The sequence below is a fragment of the Amborella trichopoda genome, chromosome 1 (assembly GCF_054954075.1).
Source record: "Amborella trichopoda isolate Santa Cruz 75 chromosome 1, AtrichopodaSantaCruz75HAP2 v2.0, whole genome shotgun sequence".
NCBI classification, from domain to species: domain Eukaryota; kingdom Viridiplantae; phylum Streptophyta; class Magnoliopsida; order Amborellales; family Amborellaceae; genus Amborella; species Amborella trichopoda.
This window is the reverse complement of record NC_142336.1, coordinates 14501022-14528546: the sequence shown is the minus strand read 5'-3', so window position 1 is coordinate 14528546 and position 27525 is coordinate 14501022. Positions and strand designations below refer to the sequence as shown.

Genomic DNA, 27525 nt, shown 5'->3' with positions numbered 1-27525 from the left:
ATGACCTAACTCTTTTCTTCTTGTTAGGTTCTGTTTTTCTAATTGTTTTCTTAGTTTTAGGTTTTTGCATATTTCTAGGCCTATGACACAAACTTCAGCAGACAATTATCCTAGAGTATAAAGATCATAATTCAACTCACCATTGTTTTTAGCTTTTAGTTTATTCTTGACCTTTTCGGCAAATAATCTAGGAAGTTCAGCAATGAATTGTCCTTTTCCAATAACTAGCTTTACAGTCTTCAACTGTAAGAAGTCTGGACGTTAAGGTATCCTTATACCATTTGTAATGGAAAAGGGTATGACATCTGAGATTTTGTAAGAGATCTGACTGTCTTTGAGTTAGTATACTAGTATTCCTTATAATATGAAGGGCAATCGTATATATTAGAGTATTCACACATTCATCTTCAGTAACCTGTACTATCTGTATTTGGTCAGGCTATATTGCTCTCTTTCTCGTATATTGCTTTTAAGCAGTTAGAATATAATTCTTTTCTGTCTCAGTGAGATAATTATCCCACCAGCCTCTAAGTTGTTCTGTAAATCCTACTATAATTGCCCTACATCCGGGTCCTGGTTTCCATTATTGATACTAGCAGAAGCATACATCATCATATGTCTACGCAGGGTAAGAGTCTGGTACTCACTGAGAGTATCTAAGTTCCATTCTACAATTGCTTTACCATCATATATGGCTGATCCCATAATGATGTCTTCTTCATGTTGGATGTCAACAGGAGAGGGTCTCGGATAATACATTTTTGTAGGAGCTGTTGGTCTGGTTTTAATCCCAAATCCTACTTTATTGATTTCAGCAAGCTCAGTGTTAATTGATTATATCAATATTTGCTCCAGAATGTCTATATCTTGTTCAGAACAATCATCAGAAATATCTTCAATCATATTGTTCGAGATTTCAGGAATACTATCAGAGGATTTTCCTTTTTCATTTATTTTTAGATTCCCTAATCTAGATATAACTTCATCAAGGAATTCCGAGCTTACAGGCTGTAATCTAAACTTGTTTTTAGGTAATTCAATTGAGGCTTTAAAAACTAAGGGAGCAGTAGTTTTTATGGAAGATGGTATCTCTGTTGAAGATGAAGGTTTATCTTCCAGAGTATCTTTTTTAGATACTAAATCCACTCTTCTGTTTGCTTGCTCTCTTATGGATTTGAGATAGAGATTAGTAGAATTATTTTGTTCTATAATTGTTTTAAATCCTTCCATATTAAGATTATTAAAAGTTCTTTTATATGGGACAACAGTGGTTCCCTTAACATCTAATATAATATCTTCTGGAGGATGCCTAGATTTTATTTCTCATTTAGAGGTTTTATAAGAATTATATTGAGAGTGTAATGTGTTGATGTCAGGAGTTTTTCTAACATATACATTTTTTTATATATTCAAATAGAAATGTTAGTTTATGTTGTTTAACAAAGATTTCTCCAAACCATCTAAAAAAGAACATATTTCCTTTAGCTTTATTTATAGCCTCCATATATTTTTCTTTGATATATTGTCTCGATCTTTCAGTCCCTTTATTAAGAAAACATTCTCTAGCATCTTTATTTTAATCAGCAATGAATCAACTTCAATTTTTTCATAATTAATTTGAAATGTGTTAATCTCTATGACATTTATTTGCGGATGTTATTCCACATCAGAAAGGTTGGTGTTGGTGAAGTAGGTCTGGAATTTTCAGTCTTTGGAGTTTCAACATTTTAAATAGGTTGTTGTATTTCACCCACTCTTCTTAATTCTTGTAACATAGCTCTAATATGTTGATGCTCATATTCCGTATTTGGAATAGATGAGGTAGAACTTCTAGTAGGAATTCTAGGGCTTTGTGATGCTATATGAATTCTAGAACTTCTATGAGGATTGAATTGAATTTGGACTTCCACATTAGGGAATTCAACTATAGAGTTGACATTAGAATTTTTCACAGGTCTAGAAGGAGTTTCATTTTGTAAATTCCATCGTATTAGTAAATTGACTTGGTTCCAAGTTATCGTCTTAAGAACAATTAAATTTGATTTTTCAACATTAGTTTGACAATATATAGTTTGGCCTCTTTTATCCATTTTTTTTACATCAAGGCAAATAATATTCATAACCTTATAACAAATGCAGTAGATTATCGCAATGTTTTGCGATTACCCATGCGTTTTAAGGTTTAATGTTCGAACCTTTAAAAGGTTGAGATCAGTTATAAAGAATATTGAAGAAATTGTTAATTTCAAAATAGAAAAAAGTATACAAAACTGGAACATTCCTAAGGTCCCAATTTGTGAAGTATATAGAAAAGGATCATTTCATTTCAAAAGTGATTATGCCATAAAAACAGTCGAAAAAATAGTTTATATCATTGAATCACATGACACATTTTCCCTTCTATCTAAAGATAGATTAGAGGAGCCTAAAAAGAAAGGTTACAACAATTTGCATATAGGATTGGTGCAAATAGCTGTTAAGCCCTTAACCTGATCCGGACTAAATAATTCAGTCCTTCTCTGCTTAAGAGATATTAGATACAAAAACTTTTCTGATCCTTTATTATGAATTGTAGAATCTAGCCTTTGTTAATGACCAATTTACTTCAATTGTTGTCCTAATTCCTATATATATATATATATATATATATATATATATATATATATATATATATATATATATATATATTAGCCCACTTGCTCATATGAACATATGAGCCCAATGACCTAGATTGAATTTGGGCCGATCTGACGATCTCGACCTCATTTAGTGTTTTAATTTTATGTTTTTTTTATAAATCTAAATAATTTGAAATTTTAGGCTTCTATTCTTCTTATCAAGGCACACTTAATAAAAATGAAAAATGCTGATATTAGCCCACTAGCTCATATGAACATATGAGCCCAATGGCCCAGATTGAATTTGGTCGATCTGACGGCCACGACCTCATTTAGTGTTTTAATTTTACGTTTTTTTTATAAATCTAAGTAACATGAAATTTTAGGCTTCCATTTTTCTTATCAAGGCACACCTAATAAAAATATTTAAAAAATAATTCACAAAAAATAAATTGACCAAAATACCTTCGAAACGTGTCAAGGGTATTTTGACCTAGTTATTTTTTTGCAAATTATGTTTTTGATATTTTTATTAGATTCTACTATTTTTGAAAAACACACGTCTAAAATTTCAAGTTATTTGGATTTGTAAAAAAAATATTAAAATTCAAATACTAAATGAGGTCGTGATTGTTATATCGGCTCAGATTCAATCTGAGCCGTTGGGCTCATATGTTCATATGAGCTAGTGGGCTAATTGTTGGTGGTATAAGACCAATGGGCTAGAAATGCAATCTTTTAAAAAATTTCCATTGTATAAAAACTCAAGGGTTTAAATGCATGAATATATCAATACAAAATCATAATACATATATTCCAGCCTACAAACATGGTTTATACACATTTGAATAATAAAATTCAACCCTAATAGATCCCTTACAAATCACTTACTCAAAAATTCAATAAAACTGAGAACAATATTTTGATATTCACATTGTACATCTCTAAAACATATTGCATGACTTGCACTCGCAATTCCTCATTATATCAAAATTATATGATAATTTCATCTTCATTCTTCATCCTTATCATATATCATAATATCTCATATACATCATACAATTTATCCTAATAATTTAATAAGATTTCAATTCGCATAAACAATAATGCATAGCATTAAAGCTCATACTGCAAGATTAAAAAACAATCTCAATATTTACACAACATACTCAATTTAACCAATCATGAATCCATTTAATAACTGTAAATACATCAAATTAACATGCAAACATACATGGAGAAACCATTATTCGAACCCCTTGTGCCCGAGCCACAAAAGGGCCTTTTGAGGATTTAATTTTGTCTCATTGTTTCAGGTAGGGGTGATAATAATAGCTCAAGGAGATCAATCCAATAGGAAGCAAATGATCATATTTATTTCACTTAATGGGGATCAAATCATGAGAGAGACGTGTATCAAAATAGCCCTTCAAAGTTTGAGAGAGATACTACACAAAATAAGGAAGTTATGATGAAACTACATTATATGAAGTTTTCAATATTAAAAAAAGGGAACTCAATGGACTATTTTCTATGCTCAAACATGATGAAAGAAACCTCTCATAAGTTGTATATTCTCAGTAAAAATTTCAGAAAAATAAAATCAAAAAATCAAGTTGAAACTACTCAAGCACATGAAGTAAGCAAGCTAGTTTACACATACTATGTGTATGGACTATATCATTGCTTTGAGACTCTTCAAATATCAAGTTTTCATGACAAAAAATGAAGAAAACTACTGTAAATTAAGAATTACAACAAGCTTTGATAATGAAAATGAGGTAGGAATTAAAAATATGAGAAGAAAAATCAATACCTTAAGGAAGCAATAGTATGAGCTTGATCACATAAATGATTGACTACTCCATGGAAGGGTGTCAAATGAAAGCTCAAGGAAGAAGATAGTCTCATGGGTGACCACAATTTGTCAAGGGTTCTCTCTCTCTCTCTCTCTCTCTCTCTCTCTTTGAAGTGAATACTTCAAGTTAGGGTTATAATTGATTCCATAAGTTACTTTTATACTTAGATCATAAAGATGGATTTGATCTTGATCCTTGATGCCTTAGATCAATGGCACATAAGAGGCTTTTATCCAAGCCACTCATCCATATCTTATCACCAAGATCAATGTATGAACTACCTTTCACTCCTTAAAACCTAGGTTTAAGTCATTTTACCTTGAAGCCCTTAGCTCCATGTTTTATTTTCCATTAAGTCCAAATTCATGTTTACACTTATGCCCATGGTTTTTGAATAATTTGTGAGAGTAAATAAAATACAAAGATATAGACATAAAGGTAATATGGGACATCCACACATGCGATTAAAATATCTTATGACACTACCAATGAGATTCTAACAACACTAAAGTTTCATATGGATCAAGCGCATAAGGTGGTGCCATATAAGATATACTCATATGCTACAAAATCATGTGGATAATAATATGAATTAAATTAATTCTCAAAATTCCATGACTTTACACATGCAAAAAATGATACATATGAGCAAAAAAAAAAAAAAAACATGCGACTTAAATCAAACTTAAGTCATAAAAATATATAACACTTTAAATAACAAGAAAACATGTTATACCAAAATACCAACAGAAGAATTAATAACAAATAGGTCCCCAGATAGATCTGACATCAGCATGATGTCATCCATGAATGGGGAGGTGGGGGTATCACGTGGCATCCCTATGACCACTTGGGATCCATGTTGCATCCCCATAGAATGTCTTTGTTTGGTATTTATGTCAAACAAATTTGAAAATCATATTTTATTGTTTAAAAAAAAACTGAAAAAAAATCTCCCAAAGTCCCAAAAATTCTCTAAATAATTTTTCAATATTATTACATAATTTTTTATCAATATAAAATATTTTCTTATCAATTTTAGATTAATATGGGCCAAAGGTAAATAAGATCTCTAAACTTATAACACTAGTCGGAGTCTTCCATTGGGCTAACCTGAATGACGTTCCACCGGTGTCTCAAGCTGACTCAATGGACCTATGCTCCACAGTCTATGACAGAGACACATAATTGGTCACATCAAAGTCACTGATCCAGAGCTTCCTGTCACTAGGGGTTCAATGGATTACTGGTGCAGCCCTGTGGGGCATATTCCTACTCAAATACAGGGGTCCTCTCAAAGCACATGCGCACTAGCTCTTCTAAATCAGATAATACTATAAAAGAGTGGCTTCCCCATATGACTATGGGTGCACATGCTATGAAACGGCCTCTTGTCAGGATACGGGCTTATCTCCCATGAGTCGACCATTCCATACAGGACGAATACTCTTTTAAATACTCGAGTTCTATTATTCTCGATTGGATTCTCCAAGCCCTAGCTTATCACATCAACTATGAGGCATTCTAATCAATATAATTCGAACTGCGAGTTGACCCTCACACCTCCCTGAGAGTTCACACTCTCAAAACGTATATTCTCAATGCCTCAAATACTCGGGGTATAAGAATCTAGGCCCCAGTGCGCCAAGCACCCAAATTCAGTCTATCTTTAACTCCCACTGAGCCTAAGACTATTGGCTTTAAGGCCTTGAAAGGCCACATAGCCAATACTAATCTCATCATTTTCATATATATATATATATATATATATATATATATATATATATATATATACATTTGTAAAAATTTCAAATTTATCGTTGCTTAATTGTTAAGTTACCTATTAAAATAAAATTTTAAACGATATATACACCCATCACATCCCCTTCTAATTTAACCTTTGCGGTAGACAAACTATATATATATATATATATAGGGTGTGGTTTCTATAAGGTTTCAACCTTAAACAATCCAATTAAGGCGCACCTCCAAATTGTATAATAACATGTAATTTTGGTATAAAAAATTGCTCGGATTATCTCAAAATCTATTTTCATATCTAATTATAAAATTTTAAACTTAAAATATGCTTAAAATCAAGTAGATCTATAAACCTATGAAAATCTTCAAAATTGACGATCTAGATAACGTATTGCAAGATGCACTATTTTTTAGACTTAAAATTTCTTTTTTTCCATATTCATACATCTCGATATCGAGATGACCAATTAGAGGTTTTTTGAACATTTAAACTACCTTTTCCGATGGATTTTTGAGGTGCCGATGTAATTCTACATTTTAAGATTGCAACCTTATATAAACTTTTTTCCATATATATATATATATGGGATATTCTAAACTTCACAACACTTCAAATTACAAAGGTTTAAGATAAAGAGAGTTGTGAAGGGTGAATTTATTAATTTTATTGTCTATTTCTTAAAAGAAGTTACTTTTGTAGGGCAAATTTATAATATTACTACGAGATAAAGGGTATATTTCTCATCTCCATAAAGGGTAAAATTGAAATTTTAACTAAAAGACAAAGGCACTCTACAAATAAAGTTTTAGGACACTAATTTCCCAACTGCCAATGTACTTTGGTGAAATTTTCAAAATTGCCACTGCTTAATGTTAAAGTTACATTTTTTAATAAAAAATAATGATTGTTTTGATAAATACATCCATCCATCACAACCCCTTCTAACTTAAACTTTTGTATTTTGATGGGTTGTTAACTCTAAACAAACCCTATATATATATATATATATATATATATATATATATATATATATATATATATATATATATATATATATATATATATATATATATATATATATATATATATACTTGTGTAACATACATCAAGCCATTTAATTAAATATATAATTGTTAGGAGTGATTGACTTATTGTGACTTCCTTGAAACAAAGAAAATAGTCTCATAATATATTTTTCTAAATAAAAACGCCATAACTAGGCCAATGTGTAACATGAAGACCATGTTGGGCCCGCCTTGCCTACTTACACCCCGAGGGGCTATGTTGCCAAGATGCCTATGTTTGAGTGAGAGAGATAGAGAGAATGTGTGTTTGTGGTCAACATGCTTTTGCTTCCACAAGGAGAGAGAGAGAGAGAGAGAGAGAGAGAGAGAGAGAGACAAGTGAGAGGGATGCACAATTTATGAGAAGTGAAGGGAGAGAAAGAATGACTTGTGTAAGTAGGCTTGTCTTGTTTAGTGAGAGGACAATTTATGGGAGCGAGATTTGAATGTATAGTGATTGGGTGACGTACATATATTTGTAGTGAGAGAAAGTTGACATTTGTAGTGAGAGAAAGTTGAGTAGGTAGAAAAGATAATGATATCTGAATTTTAGTAAAAGAGAGAACGTAGAAAAAGGAGAAGATTGTGTTTGTGGTTGAAACCTTTAGAGAGTGGAACCCTACATGTGCAAAAATGAAGCCACAACAAAGCCAAAAGTGAAGGAGAGGGAATGGGACGTATCTATTGGAATTAGTTTTGGTCTCCCCCATTGAGAGAGAAGAGGGGGGCAGTTGATGGTTTTTTTATGGGAAAATAAACTAGAAGACCACACTTGTATTTAGTATATGGATGTCACAATAAAACTTGATCGTTGGATGTGAAAGTGGATCGTTGAGTTTGTTCTATTGAGTAGGCGAAAACAAAGTTTAACCAAACTTTGTGACATAATATGTTATATTTCACGCTTGATGGTAATAGGTAAGTCTCGTGGTCATAGGTGATTGTAAAATCCTTGCACCACCCAAAAGAAAAAAACTCCTTGTATTAAAGATAAATTATCTTACATCAACAAATTTTGAAGTTTTAAAAATAATCTAAGATTGAGCCTTAACTGAGGTAATCAATGAACAATATACTCTTGGGGGGGGGGGGGGGGGGGGGAGGGGAGGAATGAAATCTTTTTTTATTTTATAAAATAATGGTGGAACATCTTTTAATTCATTATGTTAAACTTCTAGGTAACAATTCCATAAATAATAATATAACATTCCATCACAAGTTCCTTATTTCCCATTTGATATATGGGCGCAAATTGTTATATGTTGGATCAACCCCACCCCACCCTAATATAGTTTTATATGGAATTCTATACTATAAGATTAATTATATTATTTCAAAGAGACATATCAAATTGGATGGATTGGGGTGTGCGAGAAATTTCGAGGATTTTTTTTTTTTTTTGAAGCTTAACACACTCACAACCATCCGATTCGAAATCTGTTGGACGAGAGTGATTGCGACCTCATTTTATTAAAAGAAAATAGTCTCTTTTGTATACTTTCCAAATCAAATTCCCTTGCCAGTCATTTTTCATTTGTTTTTCTTTTTTATTTTTCCTTTTTCATTTTTGTTTGTGCTGTTAGCTTGAGATTCCATGTTCTATTTTTTTTTTGCATAGAACATACCCAAGTTAGTAGAAGCTTGATTTTCTGTGTGTGTGTGTGTGTGTGTGTGTGTGTGTGTGTGTGTGAGAGAGAGAGAGAGAGAGAGAGAGAGAGATGTGCTATTACAGTGTTACAGTGATTCACTAGAATAATAAAGCAGTATCTAAGAATGTTGCATCCTCCTTTCAAAACCACATTCATTACGTCCTTGAATTCAACATATTTAAACAATTGAATTAGAATACTTGCTGAAGAGTTCAAATATTCAGGGATTCCAATATTCATGACTATTTTGAATGGTTCCGTGATAAAGTATGTGTACATGATTTATTTATTTATCAACAAATAATTTCTCACCATATTTTTAAGATGTGGCCACAAAAATTGTTGTAGGGACTCTATAAAATCACAAGTATAATCTCCTTTTTATGTGAATTTTTTGTTTTTTTTTATCAAGGGCCTTCAAATGCGACTAGTTCCATTACACATTTTTGTCTACATATCTTCTTGTCGGTTTGCATGTGAATTTGCATGTTCTCATGTCCTAGTTTCAGTTCACAAAATTCCAAGTCTCTAAAGCCATGAATGCAGAAAATAGGATTTGTATTCTCCAAATAAAAGTACACATCTAAAACCAATTATTATGCTTTTAAGGAAGAAATAATGTAACTTGGGCAGATACATGTTGCAGAGTAAGCCATAGTTGCCATTAGAAAAGGTGTTATACATATCTTAAATTCATCCCTAATTCCTCATGCCCTCTATTTAGTATTTTTGAAAGGTGTCTATCATAGCCTTAGTAGGTTTTCCATTGTTAGACACTTCCACATACATAAGCTCACATGCAATTGCTTACGGGTGGGGCTTCTGCTAATGGGAAATTGCTTGATAGGTGGCCTGTAAGAACATCAGCATCACTGGTACCTGTAGAGGAAGAAATGAACCAAACATTATTATTTTTTATTTTGGAACTTAGAAAAGAATTAGACATGAAACCGCAGAAGACTTGATGCAGAATAAATATGTATTCATTTACCTGTTAGAAATATATATTTCTTTGCATGTTAGAAATATATATTTATTTTCCTGAAAGCAAAATAAATATATCAGGACAATATCCATATGAAAGTACAATGTGATCCAACTTAAGACAAGGGCAGAGCAAGGAACCTTATACTTGTTTTCGAAAGTATCCTACCCTGGTCTTGTGTTAAAAAAAAAAGATTTTCCACTGAACAATCATAAAGGATGTCACTGTTTTGCTACATGATTATTACTCCCATGTAATCTTGATCGTAAGGTTATAAACCCATACCTTGATTGTAGCCAGCAACATGTTTCTCACGAGCAACATGTTTCTCACAAGAAGTATCTCGCGATCAGTTTCTACACAAAAACCTGGTTGTGTGGTCATTGTTGCCAGTGCATTATAATAATGACTGCTAATTAAGTTACCATTATGGAACAGAGCTTCAAGCAAGGATAGTTAAAGCTTCTTGCTACAGGAAGTTGACAATTAACCACAAAATATGTTAGAGGGAGAATGCACAATGCTCAGTGATTATGGAATATGGTTCAGCATTGGCTCACTAGAATTAACTGACATGGTCAGCAAACTCACAAAGAGTTCAGAGATTCCCATAAATACAGTCATTAAACATTCCTTATTTTTTAATATTAACTTAGAACCTGGTGAGAATCGAACTCTAGATGCCATGTTGTGGCACTCACCACCCTAACCACTTCTGCTTAGAGCATGTTCTCAGCTATTAGACTTTTTTTTTTAATTATATAGTCATTCTATGTTAAAGCTTTTTGCTACAGGAAGTTGACAATTAACCACAAAATATGTTAGAGGGAGAATGCACAATGCTCAGTGATTATCGAATATGGTTCAGCATTGGCTCACTAGAATTAACTGACAAGGTCAGCAAACTCACAAAGAGTTCAGAGATTCCCATAAATACAGTCATTAAACAATCCTTATTTTTTAATATTAACTTGGAACCTGGTGAGAATCGAACTCTAGATGCCATGTTGTGGCACTCACCACCCTGACCACTTCTGCTTAGAGCATGTTCTCAGCAATTAGACATTTTTTTTAAATTATATAGCCATTCTACGTTTAAACAGGAAGTGCAAGATTCCATCAAACCAATAAATTTTCAAAATTTTCAAATGTTCTCTTAAGCAGCAAGGAAATCTATTTTGATTTTAAGTATAAAGAAGCAGACTACTCTGCTTTAGAGCTTGTTTTCAGCTATTTTGATCACTCTGCTTTAGAGCCTATTCTCGGCCTGTTATACTTAAATCCATTTTTATTTAAGTATAAAGAAGCAGATTGTGACCACTTTGCTTTAGAGCATGTTCTCAGCTATAACTATATAATCATTCCATGTTTTAAACAAGAAGTGCAAGATTCCAATCAGACCAATAAATTATTCAAAATTTCAAATGTTCTACTGAGAATAAAGGAGCCCCATTTGGTTCAGGTATATAGAAGAAGATTAAACAGCTAATATGCCATATTCATGTCAGGTTGGCTTTGTGAGAATGAGAGTATGGCAATATGGTGAAGTATCAAAGGAAGCTAAATTGTTTTCCATAAAAAATACATCATTGATTATAATTGTGGAAAACATCAGAAGTCCTAATGTGAAAAAGTTAAAGATGGTGAAGCACATTTTGCCTAACTACCCAGGACAAGATCAGTGATCACCTGTAAAGGATATAGCCAATAGGATGCCAGGCAAGGTCCCACACACTGCTTTCATGTGCATTATTCACTTCATCATGAGGTTTTTCATTCCTATCCATTGGCTGGCAGCTGCAATTCCACAAGATGAGGTATAAACAAATTGAAACCATAACTATAAAAAACAAAATGCCATTATTAGTACTGTGATGAAAGACAAAATTACTCTTATTTTCGATTCTTATGTAATATTTTAATTCTAATTTTTAGGGTATATTTTTAGGGCTTTTAAGTGTTTTGGAGATCTAGGGTTTTTTTTTGTATTTTTAGGATTCTTTGAGTTGTTTAGAAAAGTAGCTAGATTGCTTATGGAATAATTGTTTTATTAGGTGAGAAATATTATTACGAATTTTGATTTAAGATAGGTCCATTTGTCAATCTTATTTTGTTGAGGGGAGCCGAGGGAACACAACGACAAGGATCGACGTATGTGAAAAGAACAACACCTAAGGCATGCCAGACGGGCAAGAAAGCAGAGTAGTTTTCGTGAGAGATCAAGCTATTCATAGTTTTCGTGAGAGATCCTAGAGATGTAAAAGACACAGGTGGAGGTCTAGATCACGTGACTTTGTAAAGAGAAAAAAAAAAAAAGGAAAAGAAAGCTTTTGTTCCCTAGTTAGGTTATTGGGGAAGAAACCTTAGTTTCCTTCAATTAGTTACAAACTATCTTAAGGTTAGAAGCAAAAACAAGAGAAAGAAAAAAGGCCGCTAAGGTTATGTAGTAGTAATTTTAGTCACTAGCTTATATAGTAAAATTAAAAATTTGTATATATCCTTTTCTCAAATGTTATTTAAATTTTAGTGTCAACTTTTTTCATTACATCTGTACCCATTTTCTACCAGTTATTACAATAATACCTCACGATTTTTAATGACTAAATTGCCCACCTTTTGTTGTTAAACATCTGAAAATTTACATTTTAGCATCCCCCAATATTTTAAAAAAATTAATTTATTTGAGAAATTAAACTTTTTAGATTTTAAAAATTTGAAATTTTCATTTTAATATCTCAAAAATTTTTATTTTTAAAATAAAAAAATTAAAATTGAAGATGCTAAGGTGAGCCAACTAACTCACATGAAAAAATGATCCCAACGGCCAAGATTGAATATGGGCCGATCTGACGATCACGGATGTCCAGTAGTGTTTGAATTTTAATATTTTTTCTACAAATCCAAATCACTTGAAATTTGGAGCGTATGTATATCAAAAATAGGTGAATCTTGAAAAATATCAAAAAAAAAAAGTTACAAGAAATAAATTGACCAAAATACCCCCGAAAAGTTTCAAGAGTATTTTGGTCAATTTGTTTTTTGTGAATTATTTTTTTATATATTTTTATTTGGTGCAGCTTGATGAGAATAGCACAAGCCTAAAATTTCAAGTGATTTGGATCTGTAAAATAAAAAATATTAAAATTCAAACACTACCAGACATCTGTGATCGTCAGATGTGGGCCGTTGGGGTCATTTTTTCCTATGAGCTAGTGCGTTCACCCAACCTTTTTCCATATATATATATAAACAAAGCTAACAATAGCTGGTTAGCTATAATGAATAGTGCTATAGGTGGAATGAGAAACGTCAAATATTCATCATATTATTCAAAATGCATATCACTTTTTAAATTTTAATTATTTTTATATAAATCGGATCATAATAAAATTTTCGACCTGTATACTAAAAATTAGGGCGCATAAATAAAATATATATCAAAAATATTTCACTGAATATATAATGAACGAAATACCCCTGAAAAATGATGGGGGTCTTTTGATTATTTTAAATATTTGAAAATAAAAATTTTATATTTTTATATGTTGCACAATAATATTAGGTATATACACCCAAAATTTCATATTAATCATATTTATATATAAAAAAAACGTAAAATTAAAATAGTGATGTGCATTTTGAATCTAGGCCGATCTGACGGTTACGACATCATTTAGTGTTCTAATTTTACATTTTTTTTTATACATCCAACTAACTTGAAATTTTAGGTGTCCATTCTTCTCATCAAGGCACACCTAATAAAAATATTTAAAAAATAATTCGTAAAAAATAACTTGACCAAAATCCTCTGAAAAATTTTCAAGGGTATTTTGGTCCATTTATTTTTTACAAATTATGTTTTTGATATTTTTATTAGATTATATTATTTTTTAAGAACACAAGCCTAAAATTACAAGTTATTTGGATTTATAAAAAAAATAATTAAAATTCAAACACTAAATGAGGTCGTGACTGTCAGATCGGCTCAGATTCAATCTGAGCCGTCGGGCTCATATGTTCATATGAGCTAGTCTCATCATTATATATATATATATATATATATAGGATAATCTAAACTTCACAACCTTTCAAATTACAAAGGTTAAAGATAGAGAGAGTATATATATATATATATATATAGGATAATCTAAACTTCACAACCTTTCAAATTACAAAGGTTAAAGATAGAGAGAGTTGTGAAGGGTGGATTTACTAATTTTGTAGGAAAAATTAACAAATCCATATAAAGCTATATTAGAATTGTTATTATTTACTACCAGACATCCGTGATCGTCAGATCGGCCCAAATTCAATCTGGGCCGTTGCTCAATTTTTCAATCGTCAGATTCAATTTCACAAGATGAGGTATAAACAAATTAGAACCATAACTATAAAAAACAAAATGCCATTATTAGTACTGTGATGAAAGAAGACATTACTCTTATTTTCGACTCTTATGTAATGTTTTAATTTTAATTTTAGAGTATATTTTTAGGGATTTTAAGTGTTTTGGGGATTCTAGAGTTTTTTTTTGTATTTTTAGGATTCTAGGAGTTGTTTAGAAAAGTAGTTAGACTGCTTATGGAATAATTGTTTTATTAGGTGATAAATATTATTACGAATTGTGATTTAAGATATGACAATTTGTCAATCTTGTTTTGGTGAAAGGGGCCGAGGGAACACAACGACAAGGATCGTCGCATGTGAAAAGAACAGCACCTAACGCACGCCAGACGGGCAAGGAAGCGGAGTAGTTTTCACGGGAATCAAGCTATTCATAGTTTTCGCAAGAGATCCTAGAGATGTAAAAGACGCAAGTGGAGGTCTAGATCACGTGACTTTGTAAAGAGGAAAAGAAAGAAAAGAAAGCTTTTGTTCCCTAGTTAGGTTATTAGGAAGGAAACCTTAGTTCCCTTCAATTAGTGCTTGTGCTTTGCTTGAAAACTTTTAATTTGTTTTTTTTCATAAATATCCATATCAATTGGCATTAGAACACATGGTTCTTGAGTAGCATGGGTGGAAATCTTCGATCAAGTCTAGAGTTTGTTAATTTCATTCAGCCCATGTTTAGTAATTTCAGCCTAGAACTTGCCGAATTCAGCTTAGTTTGCTGATTTTTGTCCCTGGAATTTGTGATTTCGAAGAACCTATGATAGAAAGAAAGGATCGTGGAAGGAGAGCTGCCGTAGACTTACCCTAAGATGGCAAAGATGAAGAGATTAAGGATCTCAGGAGGCAAGTTCAGCAGCTTGCACAACAACTCATGGTTATCAATCACGGGTAAGATGATGAACTTTTCCGTAAAGAAGATGTAAAGTACAAGCCCATGCTCTGCATGAGGAGTCGAGTGAAGAGGAAAGTAATAGAAGACCTAGACGTGGGGAACATTACTTTAGGGTTTTCAAATCGAAGGTGGACAATCATGATTTTAACGCACATTGTTTCCAAAATCAATGGGCTGTATATCGGGATTCTCAATCAATCTTTGAGTTTGCTCAGTTGAAGAACAACATCTTGTAGAAAATTTAATATACGACAATGAACAATATTTCATGGTTGAGCCGATCTTTGAGAAAGAAAACTATGAAGTCCAAGGTGATTCAATAGATGAAGTTATTGGTTGGACAGTCGAATCCAGTTGTCATCTCAAAGATGACCACGCGGTATGTTCAAGGCTGAACTTAGGCCATTTCAACAAGTTTATGTAGCTGGACAGACTCCATCAACATACAATGACACTCTCCTCGATGTGTTCTCAAAATATGCCAATCTATTGATTTCGAAGCCCCAATCTCAATGCTTAATCTCAAAGCATAGTATTGAGTTGAAGAAGGTTTTGGAACTAATGCAAAGCCTACTTCAAAACTTGAGGATGAATTTTCTCCAGTTAGGGGAGTCTGATGTAGGACCAAATTATTTTAATATTCATTTTTTGTTTAATTTTCAAGGATATATATTTTAATTTGTTTCTAGGGTAATTTTTTGCATTTTTAAGTTTTTTAGAGATTCTAGGATTTTCTATATTTTTTGGATTTTAGGAGTTGTCTATAAAAGTAGTTAGACAATGCTTATGAAACATTTTGTCTTATCAAGTGTAGAGTTTGTAGACATGTAATTATGAATTTTATTTTAAGTTCGAACTATTTAGTCAATCTTATTTTGGTGAATGACACTACAGGCATTTCATATTCCATTTAATATAAAAAAAGAGGTGCATGGAGGGTTAGGGACCTATTCACATGACTTTGAAAAGGGGGCAAAAAGGAAAAGGAAGCTTTTTGCTCCGTAGTTAGGGTTTTGGGGAGGAAACTTTGGTTCCCTTCAAAATTATTGCTTGTGTTTTACTTGGAATATATTTAATTTTCTGGTTCTACATCACAATGTATTAAAAAAATAATGCTCACTAGATAAGCAACTTATAAATCAGGAATCTACTTGCCTAAAAAAGAGGAAAATTGAGATAAATTTGGAATCAATTTACCCTTTTCAGTAGCACCTAACATATATATGACAAGCTTATACTGCCAGCAACTTGTGTGATTTATTCATTTCATGTGGCTTCAATTGAAAGGAAAGAGACATTACCCAACAAGCCAGTGACAGATAGATCCATCGTAACTCCCACTCACGAAATACTCTTCATGAAATGGATGCCATGCCAAAGCTAGCAAATATTTATTTTAAGAATACATTATCAGATATGGTCTCCTTATATTGATACCTAACGTAGATAAAAATAATCAGAGCTTACATGAAATTGTTAATGTCTCTTTCATTCATTGATTACATTGACAATAAGACAAGTTTATGGTGAACTCGCATCGAAGCATCTAAGAAGGACCCTAGATAGTCTAGAACCATGGGCTGGAATTTAGCCCCTCAAATGAAGTCAATACGGTGCTTCTAGTGAAAAAAGAATTGAGAGAAACATAAATATTATCAATGATAACATCAACAATAGAGTTGTAGATATCATATCAGATACTAATAAATTCTTGTACAAATCACAAACTTGAAACTCATCCCTGATTGGGTTAAATACAGGCACCATCAAACAAAATAAACAGATATACATAAATATTTAGGCAGAAGAAGCCATAAACAGGAGTTCAAAGCATGGGCAGATATAATAAAAAAAGGAAGCAACTACCACGCATACCAATTGAGTCCACAATTAGCACACAACCGAATCAATTTGTTACTTGTTAGTTGTTACAAAGTAAAACCAAGTAACCTGTAAGTAAACAATAAAAAAAAGAGTCCACCAGATGGATTACAAGTGCTTAAAAGTCCAAAAGTATAATGGCCATTGGGGATACTTCTATTATGTATAAAATAATAAATTAGAAAAGAATAAGCTACAAACAAATTACCAACTAGTTCCATCCTTGCGATGTCCACAATAAGATTCAAGCTCCTTCATACTATCATAAAATGAAAATATGATAAAGGTTTAACTGGTGAGTAGGGTCGAGATAGTAACATTGGGGAATAAGTTAATGAACTATTATACACGGTTAAGGAAAAAGAATGTCTAACAAACAATTATGCATGCATCAACAAGCCTTTAAAAAACTATGCATGCATCACAGAGTCAACGAACATCTATGCATGCTTGTATAGGTATATGTAGAATCAACACAATAGCATTTGGTGAGCTCAATTGCACTATGAGCCTTCATGCGGACATTCTCAAAAGATAAAAAAAAATTCAAAATAACTCATCCCAAAGATCTGCTGAAGTAACAAAAAAGCAAGAAATCCTCCCAACAGGTACATTAAAAAAAATTCTCTTTACAGCAAAAGAATATCATCACCAAATGAAAAAAAAGGTTATATAGGATCAAAATGCCCCTCATGATCATCCGGATAACCATGATTTGCTAACCTGCCATCACATCATTAGCTGGGTCATGTGCAGAGACAACTATCCAGCAATCAACTACGAAATATCCTTCATACCATAAAATAATAATGCTAAATATAATGGGAGTATGGGAGACCATTCATCTCCCATCAAATGACATTGATAACATTCCCTATATAAAAAGCAATCCTAAGAGGCCTCATACAAAAATGCATGACTACATGGTCTCCAAGGCCCCAGTCCTTGAGAAAGCAGTGACCCCAAAGTTGATCATTAGCACTATAATTATATGGCCACTTTCATCCTTGAACACTCCAAGTTCCCAACCTTGCTTCCTTAAACTAAAAGAAACATGATTTGTTGAAAACATGTTGAGCACCAGTCTCAACAGAAGACCTATTACTACATCTGTTCCGCACTTAGTACAGTAATACTGAGATGGAAAGTGCAAACTATAATACGAGATCATGAAGCAATGGTTTCATCAAGAACAAGAAGATAAGCTCACAGCTAAAAGAACACATTAATTCAAAGTAGGCCATAGATAGCCATCAAAATTGCCAGATCTCTGGGAACCACCAGATTATTTATTACAGCCATATCCAAGATGCAACATTATGAAACATGAGCAACCTAGAAAGTTAAAATAATAAACTTACGGAAGCCTGCATAGAAGATTCTGACTTTAATGATCTGATCTTTTGAAGAAGTGAGCACCCAATTACAATTTTGATTCCATTTGACAAAAAACACCCAATTCTTGTGACCATGTCTGCACATTTATAAACGCCAAGTTGTATTTATTATATTTAAATGGAAGTGAATCATTAAATTTTCATGGAAGCAAATCTCGTCTTTAAGTGAAAATGTGTTCCAACCCACAACGAACAAAAGTTTTTCCCTAATTTTGCAAACCAAAGTTCACAAGGCTTTCCTTGCCACCTATAACCGTTCCGGTACGTAAAACATCATAACAACACTGCATAGCAATGAAGCAAAGTGCTGGATATGTAACACAATTCTTACAACCTGAAACAAGTAAAGATTTTGTAGGGTGCCAGTCAACACTCTTTACATCCCATAGTGATTATAATATCCCCTAGTGAGTAAAGATTTTGTAGGGTGCCAGTCAACACTCTTTACATCCCATAGTGATTGCAACATCCCCTAGTGATTGCAATTTTCTGGCGGTGAATGGACTTTGATATCTGGTTTACATATTGCTTTTAAATCAAAAGCAAAAAAAAACAAAAAACAAAAGGAAAAAGAGTTCATAGACTGCTTATTGGCTTTTACAGGATTTGAAGAACCTAAGGGCCGAACTGTACTCTGCTGCAGAACACTTTGAACTCTCTTACACCAATGACAATCACAAACAAACGTGAGCGCCTTGAGTTGATCGAATTGATCAGATTTGGCTTCATATTTTCTTCAAGAAATACCCATGCTTATGGTTTGTTTTTTGTTACTCGAAATCTGCAGGGTGGTGGACACCTTGAAGGATTTTGCTGTTAGAGCCCTTGTTAACACAGTAGACCACTTGGGTTCAGTAAGCTACATGGTCAACGGCCTCCTCAACGAAAAGGTCGAAGAGGTTTCAGAAACAGAGTTCCGACTTGGATGCATGGAGCAGGTCTCTCTATCTCTCACTCTCTGATTAGAATGGGTTGTATCAATTTGGAAATTGAGAACTTCAAGCTAATATGTCTTAACCAGACTGGGAACTTTTAGTGCATCTTCCAGTAGAATGCATGAATCTAATCAAGTAATCAGAAGATGTGTTATCAAATGGGGGATGCAGAGTCCATGAGGTGGTTTTCTGTGGTATAATGCACGCACATCACCTCCAATGTGGTGAATAAACCTAAAAAATCTGTAAAAATTTAAAATATATAAGAATGCATAAAAAACTTAAATATATATGATTTATGTGATGGTAGGCATTTTAGTATTTATCTTTAATATATTAGTTGTTTGAGTCACCATATAGCATGATAAACAGTAAAATAATTTGTTCTCTATTATTCTCTAAGAGGCTAATATGATTAACATGTAACATAGAGTACTCCATTCCATCACATTCATTGAATTAAATAGTCACGAGTCATGACCCATGAGGTAACACCCAAAATTACTTCATAATCACAATGCACCAGTACATATTAGCTCTGACCTCCAAAGTCTAAAGGTCCAAATACCAAAAGTTCATGACATATAAAATAGAAAATATACTGAACACACTTTATGTCTGACTCTCAATCACATGAGTCACGGGCGGTTAATCCTTGTCTGAAAACCTTTAAAACAATACCCAAAAGACTCTTGAATGCATGCCCACAAAAGCCCTGAATTTTTTTTCAGAAACTTTAGATTCAAGAAAAAATGATTTCCATATCTAAGTCTAAAACCCCTTAAAACCATGTAAAATTGATTCTAACAGGTTTTTGTTGGGGTATATAACCCTCCCGCCCCACCAAAAGAAGAGAACCTTTCCCCCTCATTTTCTATGCCGACAGACGGGTGGGAAAAGCGCCAGCGGGGGGCAGGATTCTCATGGGCATATCTTTGCCCAGGAGCAATAGGCCACATATGCGGGCAATGCACCTGCATATGCAAGCACATCACCAAATACCGCATAAGCAGGGTCCCTCGATGCGATGCAGGCCACATGAAATGATTCAGCTACATTTGACAAAAATGATCAGAATAGAGAACTTCTACCTTTTATCTTCTTGTAAAATTAATAATTTTAAAAAAGATTGAGAACTTCTATCGATCAGACTTTTACTGTCAATTATAGAGGGTGCGGATGTGTCAAGAATATATGGAAGGCCTTCGTGAGCAGTCTATCACCATTACAGCTCCCAAATACCACAAACGATACATGCTAAAAGGTGAGCTTTCTGAACCAACCCCAGGTTTCTAAAGAGAGAGACACAATGGATTTACATCTTATGGTCACTCCATAGTCTAGCCATAAAGATATGAACTTGGCCAATTTTCCTTGAGCCTCCCTTTCTCATTTTATTTGGGTTTGGCGGGAAATCTAAGTAACTCTGGAGGTGGAGCTAAAGTCGCTAAACCCTACAAGAATTTGACAGAGAGCTTGACAATCATGACAGGCAAATTGTTCATGCCGGTATATAATTTTTCATTCATATGCATCCAAGAGCTTTTGTGGAATTCTTGGAACAATACTTGAGCACAGCGGAAGTTCTCATATTAACGTGTGTTTTGTTGCTGTGGCAGCTAGCATGAAGAGACGAGAGAAATCCTCTTCTTAAAGGAGGTAAGTAACGATATGCGCTCCAAGAAGCATGATGCTTTTCTTCAACCAAATTCCCATGAAACCTAGTAAAGAGGCAGTAATTTCCTTTCTTTCAAAGTTAGCTTTGTAACTTAAATTACTTTAGTTTGGGTTGGTTGAATCCATTTCAGGAAGACTCATTCATTGTCTCCTTCACCAAGACCTCAAGGCTTTTACTTCACAGGTAATCATCAGGCAAATAAAAAGATTTCACTCTTCTCAACTAATAAGATGCATGTTTCAATAATGAAAAATATCAATCTAGTTTCTGGGACACCTACATTTCCCCATGAACTTGGAATTTTAAAACAAAGCTTAGATTGGTCATTTTCTATGAATGACTTTTGCACCCTCTGTCATTTTACTAAAAGGTCCTGGTTTGTCCTACTACTAGAGGGGCCAAAAAGCCATTTACAAGAAAGGTGTTCAATCTTTGTAATTTATGAGATTCTAAGTTTCTAGAGCACCTGCATGACTTAGGAACTTTTGTGATCATTTCCCAACCATACATCATTTTCTAGCTGCTGTATTAAAACTTAAGGGGGCTCATTAATAAATATTTTGTGTATTGTGAAAGGCCTGCATCTTCCAGTTCAAAGCAACAGGTGCAGTTATCAAAGAACTTCTTAGCAAGGGTGTAAACATATTTCTAGATTACGTTTCAGAAGAATATTTGGAACAAGGAGAAAGTGTATGATGGCTTGAGGAGAACAAAGAAGATATGGAAGGACAAACAGAGAGAAGGAAAATGAGGATCAAACAAGAAAATGAGAAAATGTATCGATGAAATAAAAAATAGTGCAACGGGAAAAATAAGAAATAATTATGGAAAATACAAAAAACACACTTTAGTGCATGCACAGTAAATCTAATATGAAGTACAAGCGAGCAAAAAAATCTAATAGTGATCTTACACTCACCAAGGAAAGAATATTAGCTCAACAGGAGTTTCAACAGATAAATAATCGCATATAACCAAGCAATGAGCTATAAGAAAACTAAACAGCAGGAGTTTCAATAGCATAAATGATATTAACAAGATAAATAATCTAAAACAAGATAAATAATCTAAAACAAGATAAATAATCTAAAGGGAAACTCTAAAGCACTCAAGATGTAGTTTTGAATTGGAGGAGAGATGTTCTCCAAACCCCATCACATGCATCTTTTCTAGTGTGCCCAAAAAAGAGTTCCAATAGATAAATAATTGCATATAACTACGTAATGAGCCATAAAAAGAACTAACAGCCAAATGCAAAATAACCATATGCTAATAGATTCTCACGGATAAGTATGGGTAGAGTTTAATACATCATTGGAGGCTTTTCGGTATGTCACAAGGATAAGGGCCTGAGTCCGTAAGGTGAAGCCCCAAGGAGATAACGAATGATGTGCAGATTTAAATAATGTATTAAGAGGTACCTACAAGAAAGACAATAGGGGAAGGACCTGATCAGCAGTTAAGAAGGAAATGACGGGGCCAGTAAAGCATTTGTGCGCTAAAAAAAGTACTGGGGTAGTTGTATCAAAATAAGGTATGCTTAAACTTGCAATCCGGACCAATGCTCGCCATGATTGGATATAAAATTGGAAACATCTGTGTGTGTGTGTGTGTTTTTCTTTGGCGAGTGCGAAGAGAAGTTCTCTGAAATCTAAACTCTAAATATTTTGGAAGTAAGCGCAGGTGGTTCTTGTGTCGATGAGACCAGCACCAACGTGGTAGTATAGAATTCATAATTTCATATAAAAACAGAAGAATGATAGAGAGAGAAATTTAGTACAAGGAGAGTTGAAGGCCGGGCCAAAATCGAAAGCAAATTTAATGGGGCTCCGACACAAACAGACCAAGTGCCACGTTACCGTTCCTCGAACAGATTGCCATATAAATGCACAAAACTTTGTATCAAGTGTAGCTTTGCCTCAAACATTTCAAGGGGATATTATAGATAAACAGTAAGAGAAGTTAGCATGTCAATATGATAACCCACTCCAAGTTTTAGAGGTCAAATTCAAATCATAAATGACCATTTCCAGAATGGTGGCAATCTAGGACATGGTTTTCACCAAGTGCTTAATAAACATCAGCTATGACCATTCAAATTCACATCCCAGCATCATCCCAAGTGGGAAACACCACTGTGGCGGTCAAATTCAGTTAAGCATCCATATTTTGTGACACTCCGATGCTGTTTTCCACATTCAAGAAGCCTATAAAGGATGCCTATATCACACACATAAACTGAACCCATCAAAAGCATGAAATTTTAAAAAAGCAAGTAAACACAGGAAGCCACAACAATGTCAAAAATCACCTAAGAAACAGTGTCATGTATGCGTTATTCTAGAGCGTGCGTGCGAATGCGAGAGCGAGAGAGAGAGAGAGAGAGAGAGAGAGATCAGCATATAAAATTGCACCTGCAACCAAGAGAGGGGAGGGCTTCACTCTACTGTTTGAGTTGAACTGCCATGGAAGAAAGCAAGGGCTGGGACAGCTTGAGAGAGCGCCAATGCCACAACTCGACCTATGAACACTAGCTCTTGCACCACCCAACCGATTGTCTTCAATGGAGTTCTCTCTCTCTCTCTCTCTCTCTCTCTCTCTCTAAGACTCTAACTCTCACACCACCTTGCTGATTTTTTCAATGGAGCTCTTGCATAGCTTGAAACATATAAATAAAGCATCAGTCTAAAACAAAGGTTGTTCCACAAATTTTGCTAGCCTGTAGATTTCAAAACAGGACGAAGTACGCAACAAAAGCTTAATTTCAATTTTGTCACCACAAATATATGGCATGGCCTCCACTTGAAGCAAATTATATGAACCACATCACACTGCTAAAGGCACAAACAGAATGCCCAAAACAGAAAATGGGTCATCCAATTATCAAACAAGGATAAAGTATAATTTGCTTGCAAACCTTAGTCCATTTTTGCTGAATACAGTCAAGTAAGAAAGAAACAACAAAGCTCTAGACAATTTTCCTTGTCTACAATTCCAATTATACTCAATTTCAGAACATTGTATTTCAGTAGATTGCAAAATGTAGAGACAAACCACATTAATTTTTCTTTTTTTTTACAGAAAGTCTGACTGTTTCATTGAATAAAAAAAGAAGTAAATACAGGTGTTGGGTCTAGCGTCCTTTACAACAATTGGGATCTACCAGAACCCTAACGGGCAAGGTAATCCCTTTACAAAAAAGTCAAAAAAGAGTCCAATATTGTGACAACAAGGAGTTGCCTCCACAACGGATTATATAACACTCTATTTACAACATGTATGCGAGTAGTGAACAAAAAGGAGAGAAAGGCTCATAAGCTAGCTTAGAGGTAGTCCAAGACAGTTTGTGAGGTTGGCTCCGTCATTTGCCATGTGCCATGACATTTGCGAGCGCCTTGGGCGTCCTAAATGTATGCCTCCATGAGACGCTGATACCCTGCAAGTGAACAACAGAGAGAAAATAAATAAATAATTCTTATTAAAATTCATAATAGATTACAAGGAAAACATTGTTAAGAAATAACTAAAATTAAATTTTCTAACCATAAAAAAAATTACCAAATAATATTAATGTAATAGAAAATCAAAAAATCAATAACCATAGGATGAATAGGAAGAGTAGGGAGACGGAGAGAGGGGAGAATACGAGAGAGAGGGAGATGGAGAATTGGAGCTGGTAAACTCCATGCCAGAGTACTATGGGGAAGAGGGAGAGTATTGGGGAGAAGAGGGAGTGTATTGAGGAGAGTTGGGAGAAGAGGGAGAGTAATGGGCAGAAGAGGAAGAGTATTGGGGAGAAGAGGGTGGAGAGTTGGGGGAAGAGGGACAGTATTGGGGACAAAAGGGTGGAGAGTTGGGGGAAGAGGGAAAGTATTGGGGAGAAGAGGGAGAGAATTGAGGAGAGTTGGGGGAAGAGGGAGAGTATTGGGGAGAGAGGGAGAGTATTGGGGAGAAGAGGGAAAGTATTGAGGAGAAAAGGGAGAGTATTCTGGAGAGTTGGGCGAAGAGGGAGAGTACTGGGGAGAAGAGGGAGAGTATTCTGAAGAGTTGGGGGAAAAGGGAGAGTATTGGGGAGAAGAGGGAGAGTATTATGGAGAGTTGGGGGAAAAGAAAGTGTATTGGGGAGAAGAGAGAAAGTATTGGGGAGAAGAGGGAGAGTATTATGGAGAGTTGGGGGAAGAGGAAAAGTATTGGGGAGAACAGGGAAAGTATTGGGAAAAAGAGGGAGAGTATTATGGAGAGTTGGGAGAAGAGGGAGAGTATTGTGGAGAAGAGGGAAAGTATTGGGGAGAAGAGGGAGAGTATTTTAGAGAGATGGGGGAAGAGAGAGAGTATTGGGGAGAAGAGGGAAAGTATTGGAGAGAAGAGGAAGAGCATTTTGGAGAGTTGGAGGAAGAGGGAGAGTGTTGGGGAGAAGAGGGAAAGTATTCTGGAGAGTTGGGGAAGAGGAAAAGTATTAGGAAGAAGAGGAAAAGTATTGGGGAGAATAGGGAGAGTATTCCGAAGAGTTGGGGGAAGAGGGAGAGTATTGGGGAAAAGAGGGAGAGTATTTTGGAGAGTTGGGGGAGGAGGGAGAGTATTGGGGAAAAGAGGAAGAGTATTCTGGAGAGTTGGGGGAGGAGGGAGAATATTGGGGAGAAGACGGAGAGTATTCTGGAGAGTTGGGGGAAGAGAGAGAATATTTGGGAGAAGAGAGAAAGTATTGAGGAGAAAAGAGAGAGTATTATGGAGAGTTGGGGGAAGAGGGAAAGTATTGGGGAGAAGAGGGAGAGCAATCTGGAGAGTTGGGGGAAGAGGGAGAGTATTGGGGAGAAGAGGGAAAGTATTGGGGAGAAGAGGGAGAGTATTTTGGAGAGATGAGGGAAGAGGGAGAGTATTGGGGAGAAGAGGGAAAGTATTGGGGAGAAGAGGGAGAGTATTCTGCAGAGTTGGGGGAAGAAGAAGAGTATTGGGGAGAAAAGGGAGAGTATTCTCGAGAGTTGGGGGAAGAGGGAGAGTATTGGGGAGAAGAGGGAGAGTATTATGGAGAGTTGGGGGAAGAGAGAGTATATTGGGGAGAAGAGAGAAAGTATTGGGGAGAAGAGGGAGAGTATTCCATAGAGTTGGGGGAAGAAGGACTGTATTGGGGAGAAGAGGGAAAGTATTGGGAAGAAGGAGAGTATTTTAGAGAGTTGGGGGAGGAAAGAAAGTATTGGGGAGTAGAGGGAGAGCATTCCGGAGAGTTGGGGGAAGAGGGAGAGTATTAGGGAGAAGAGGGAGAGTATTTTGGAGAGTTGGGGGAAGAGGGAGAGTATATGGGAGAAGAGGGAAAGTAATGGGGAGAAGAAGGAGAGTATTCTGGATAGATGGGGGAAGAGGTAGAGTATTGGGGAGAAGAGGGAGAGTATTATGGAGAGTTAAGAGAAAGAGGGTATTGGGGAGAAAGGGGGGAAGAGGGACAGTGAGAAGGAGGGGAAGAGGGAGAATAGTGTGGAGAGTTTGGGGAAGAGGAAGTATATTGGGGATAAGAGGGAAAATATTAGGGCGAAGAGGGAAAGTATTCTAGAGAGTTGGGAGAAGAGGGAGAATATTGGAGAGAAGAGGGAGAGTATTCTGGAGAGTTAGGAGAAAGAGAGTATTGGGGGAAGGAGGGGAAGAGGGTGAGTAATGTGGAGAGTTTGGAGAAGAAGGAGAGGAAGAGGCAGAGTAATGTGCAGAGTTTCGGGAAGAGGGAGAGTAGTGTGGAGAGTTTTGGGAAGACGGGATTTAAGAGGACTTCATTTTTCTTTGTTTGTGCCTTCTTATTTGTCTCTGCCCAGTAGATGTCATTCCTTCATTCTTCTCGAGTTTGGTCTCTCTAGAAAGTCTCCCATCTCCTTTTCTTTTCTCACAATCTGCACAATATAATGAAAAGAGTTAATCAAAGTGAACCTTTTCTCACAATCTGCACCATATAATGAAAAGAGTAAATCAAAGTGAATCTTTTCTCACAATCTGCACAATATAATGAAAAGAGTAAATCAAAGTAAAATTAAACAGATTGACGTCTAAGAAATTAAATAATTAATAAAATAGCTAAATAAGGAAAAATTGGGAAAATATAGAAAAAGTAGGAAATACTAGAAACAAATATAACTCTTGAAACAATAAATAAATACTCATTAACAGTATTTGTAAAGAACACATAAATACTCATTAATAATATAATAACTTAATTTCAATTTTTTTTTATTTTCTTATTTTTTCTGGTTTTATTTAGGATTCACTTTTAAGCCATTGCAAATTACAACATTAAAAGCTAAAACTATATAAGTATATAAAAGAAAACCGAAGAATAAAAAGAAAAACAGACAGTTTTTTTCTATTTTTTCTTTTTTTTTATTTCCTTTTTTTCTTTTTAAATTTTATTTTATTTTTTCTGCTTTTTTAGATTT

The 27525-nt window shown here is 34.5% G+C and overlaps 3 protein-coding genes across 8 annotated transcripts; 1 reads left to right on the top strand and 2 right to left on the bottom strand.

Moving 5' to 3' along the window:
* Positions 1–9493: 9493 nt before the first annotated feature.
* Positions 9494–24262, bottom strand: LOC148783571 (flowering time control protein FY-like). Of its 6 annotated transcripts, XM_088861796.1 has the most exons (7): positions 23527–24082; positions 22423–22533; positions 18464–18576; positions 16523–16601; positions 11627–11734; positions 9944–9993; positions 9494–9831 (listed from the first exon to the last, which is right to left on the bottom strand). In XM_088861796.1, the coding sequence occupies exons 2-6, from the start codon at positions 22425–22427 to the stop codon at positions 9972–9974; spliced, it is 327 nt and encodes a 108-aa protein (XP_088717922.1). In that variant the 5' UTR covers positions 22428–22533; positions 23527–24082; the 3' UTR covers positions 9494–9831; positions 9944–9971. The 6 variants fall into 6 exon arrangements, 5 of the variants coding, with proteins under 5 accessions (XP_088717922.1, XP_088717932.1, XP_088717919.1 ...); XR_016051994.1 differs by lacking the exons at positions 16523–16601; positions 18464–18576 and adding an exon at positions 17311–17361 and having other exon boundaries at positions 23527–24262; XM_088861806.1 differs by lacking the exon at positions 9944–9993.
* LOC105421464 (protein ABIL2-like) lies at positions 18794–21808 on the top strand. The gene is made up of 6 exons (XM_088855161.1): positions 18794–18814; positions 19103–19185; positions 19287–19437; positions 20605–20698; positions 21243–21295; positions 21689–21808. The coding sequence occupies exons 1-6, from the start codon at positions 18794–18796 to the stop codon at positions 21806–21808; spliced, it is 522 nt and encodes a 173-aa protein (XP_088711287.1).
* Positions 24175–26504, bottom strand: LOC148783570 (uncharacterized). Its single transcript, XM_088861785.1, has 2 exons — positions 24671–26504; positions 24175–24548 (listed from the first exon to the last, which is right to left on the bottom strand). Exon 1 carries the CDS (start codon positions 26323–26325, stop codon positions 25345–25347), a length of 981 nt encoding a protein of 326 aa, XP_088717911.1. The 5' UTR covers positions 26326–26504; the 3' UTR covers positions 24175–24548; positions 24671–25344.
* Positions 26505–27525: the final 1021 nt, after the last annotated feature.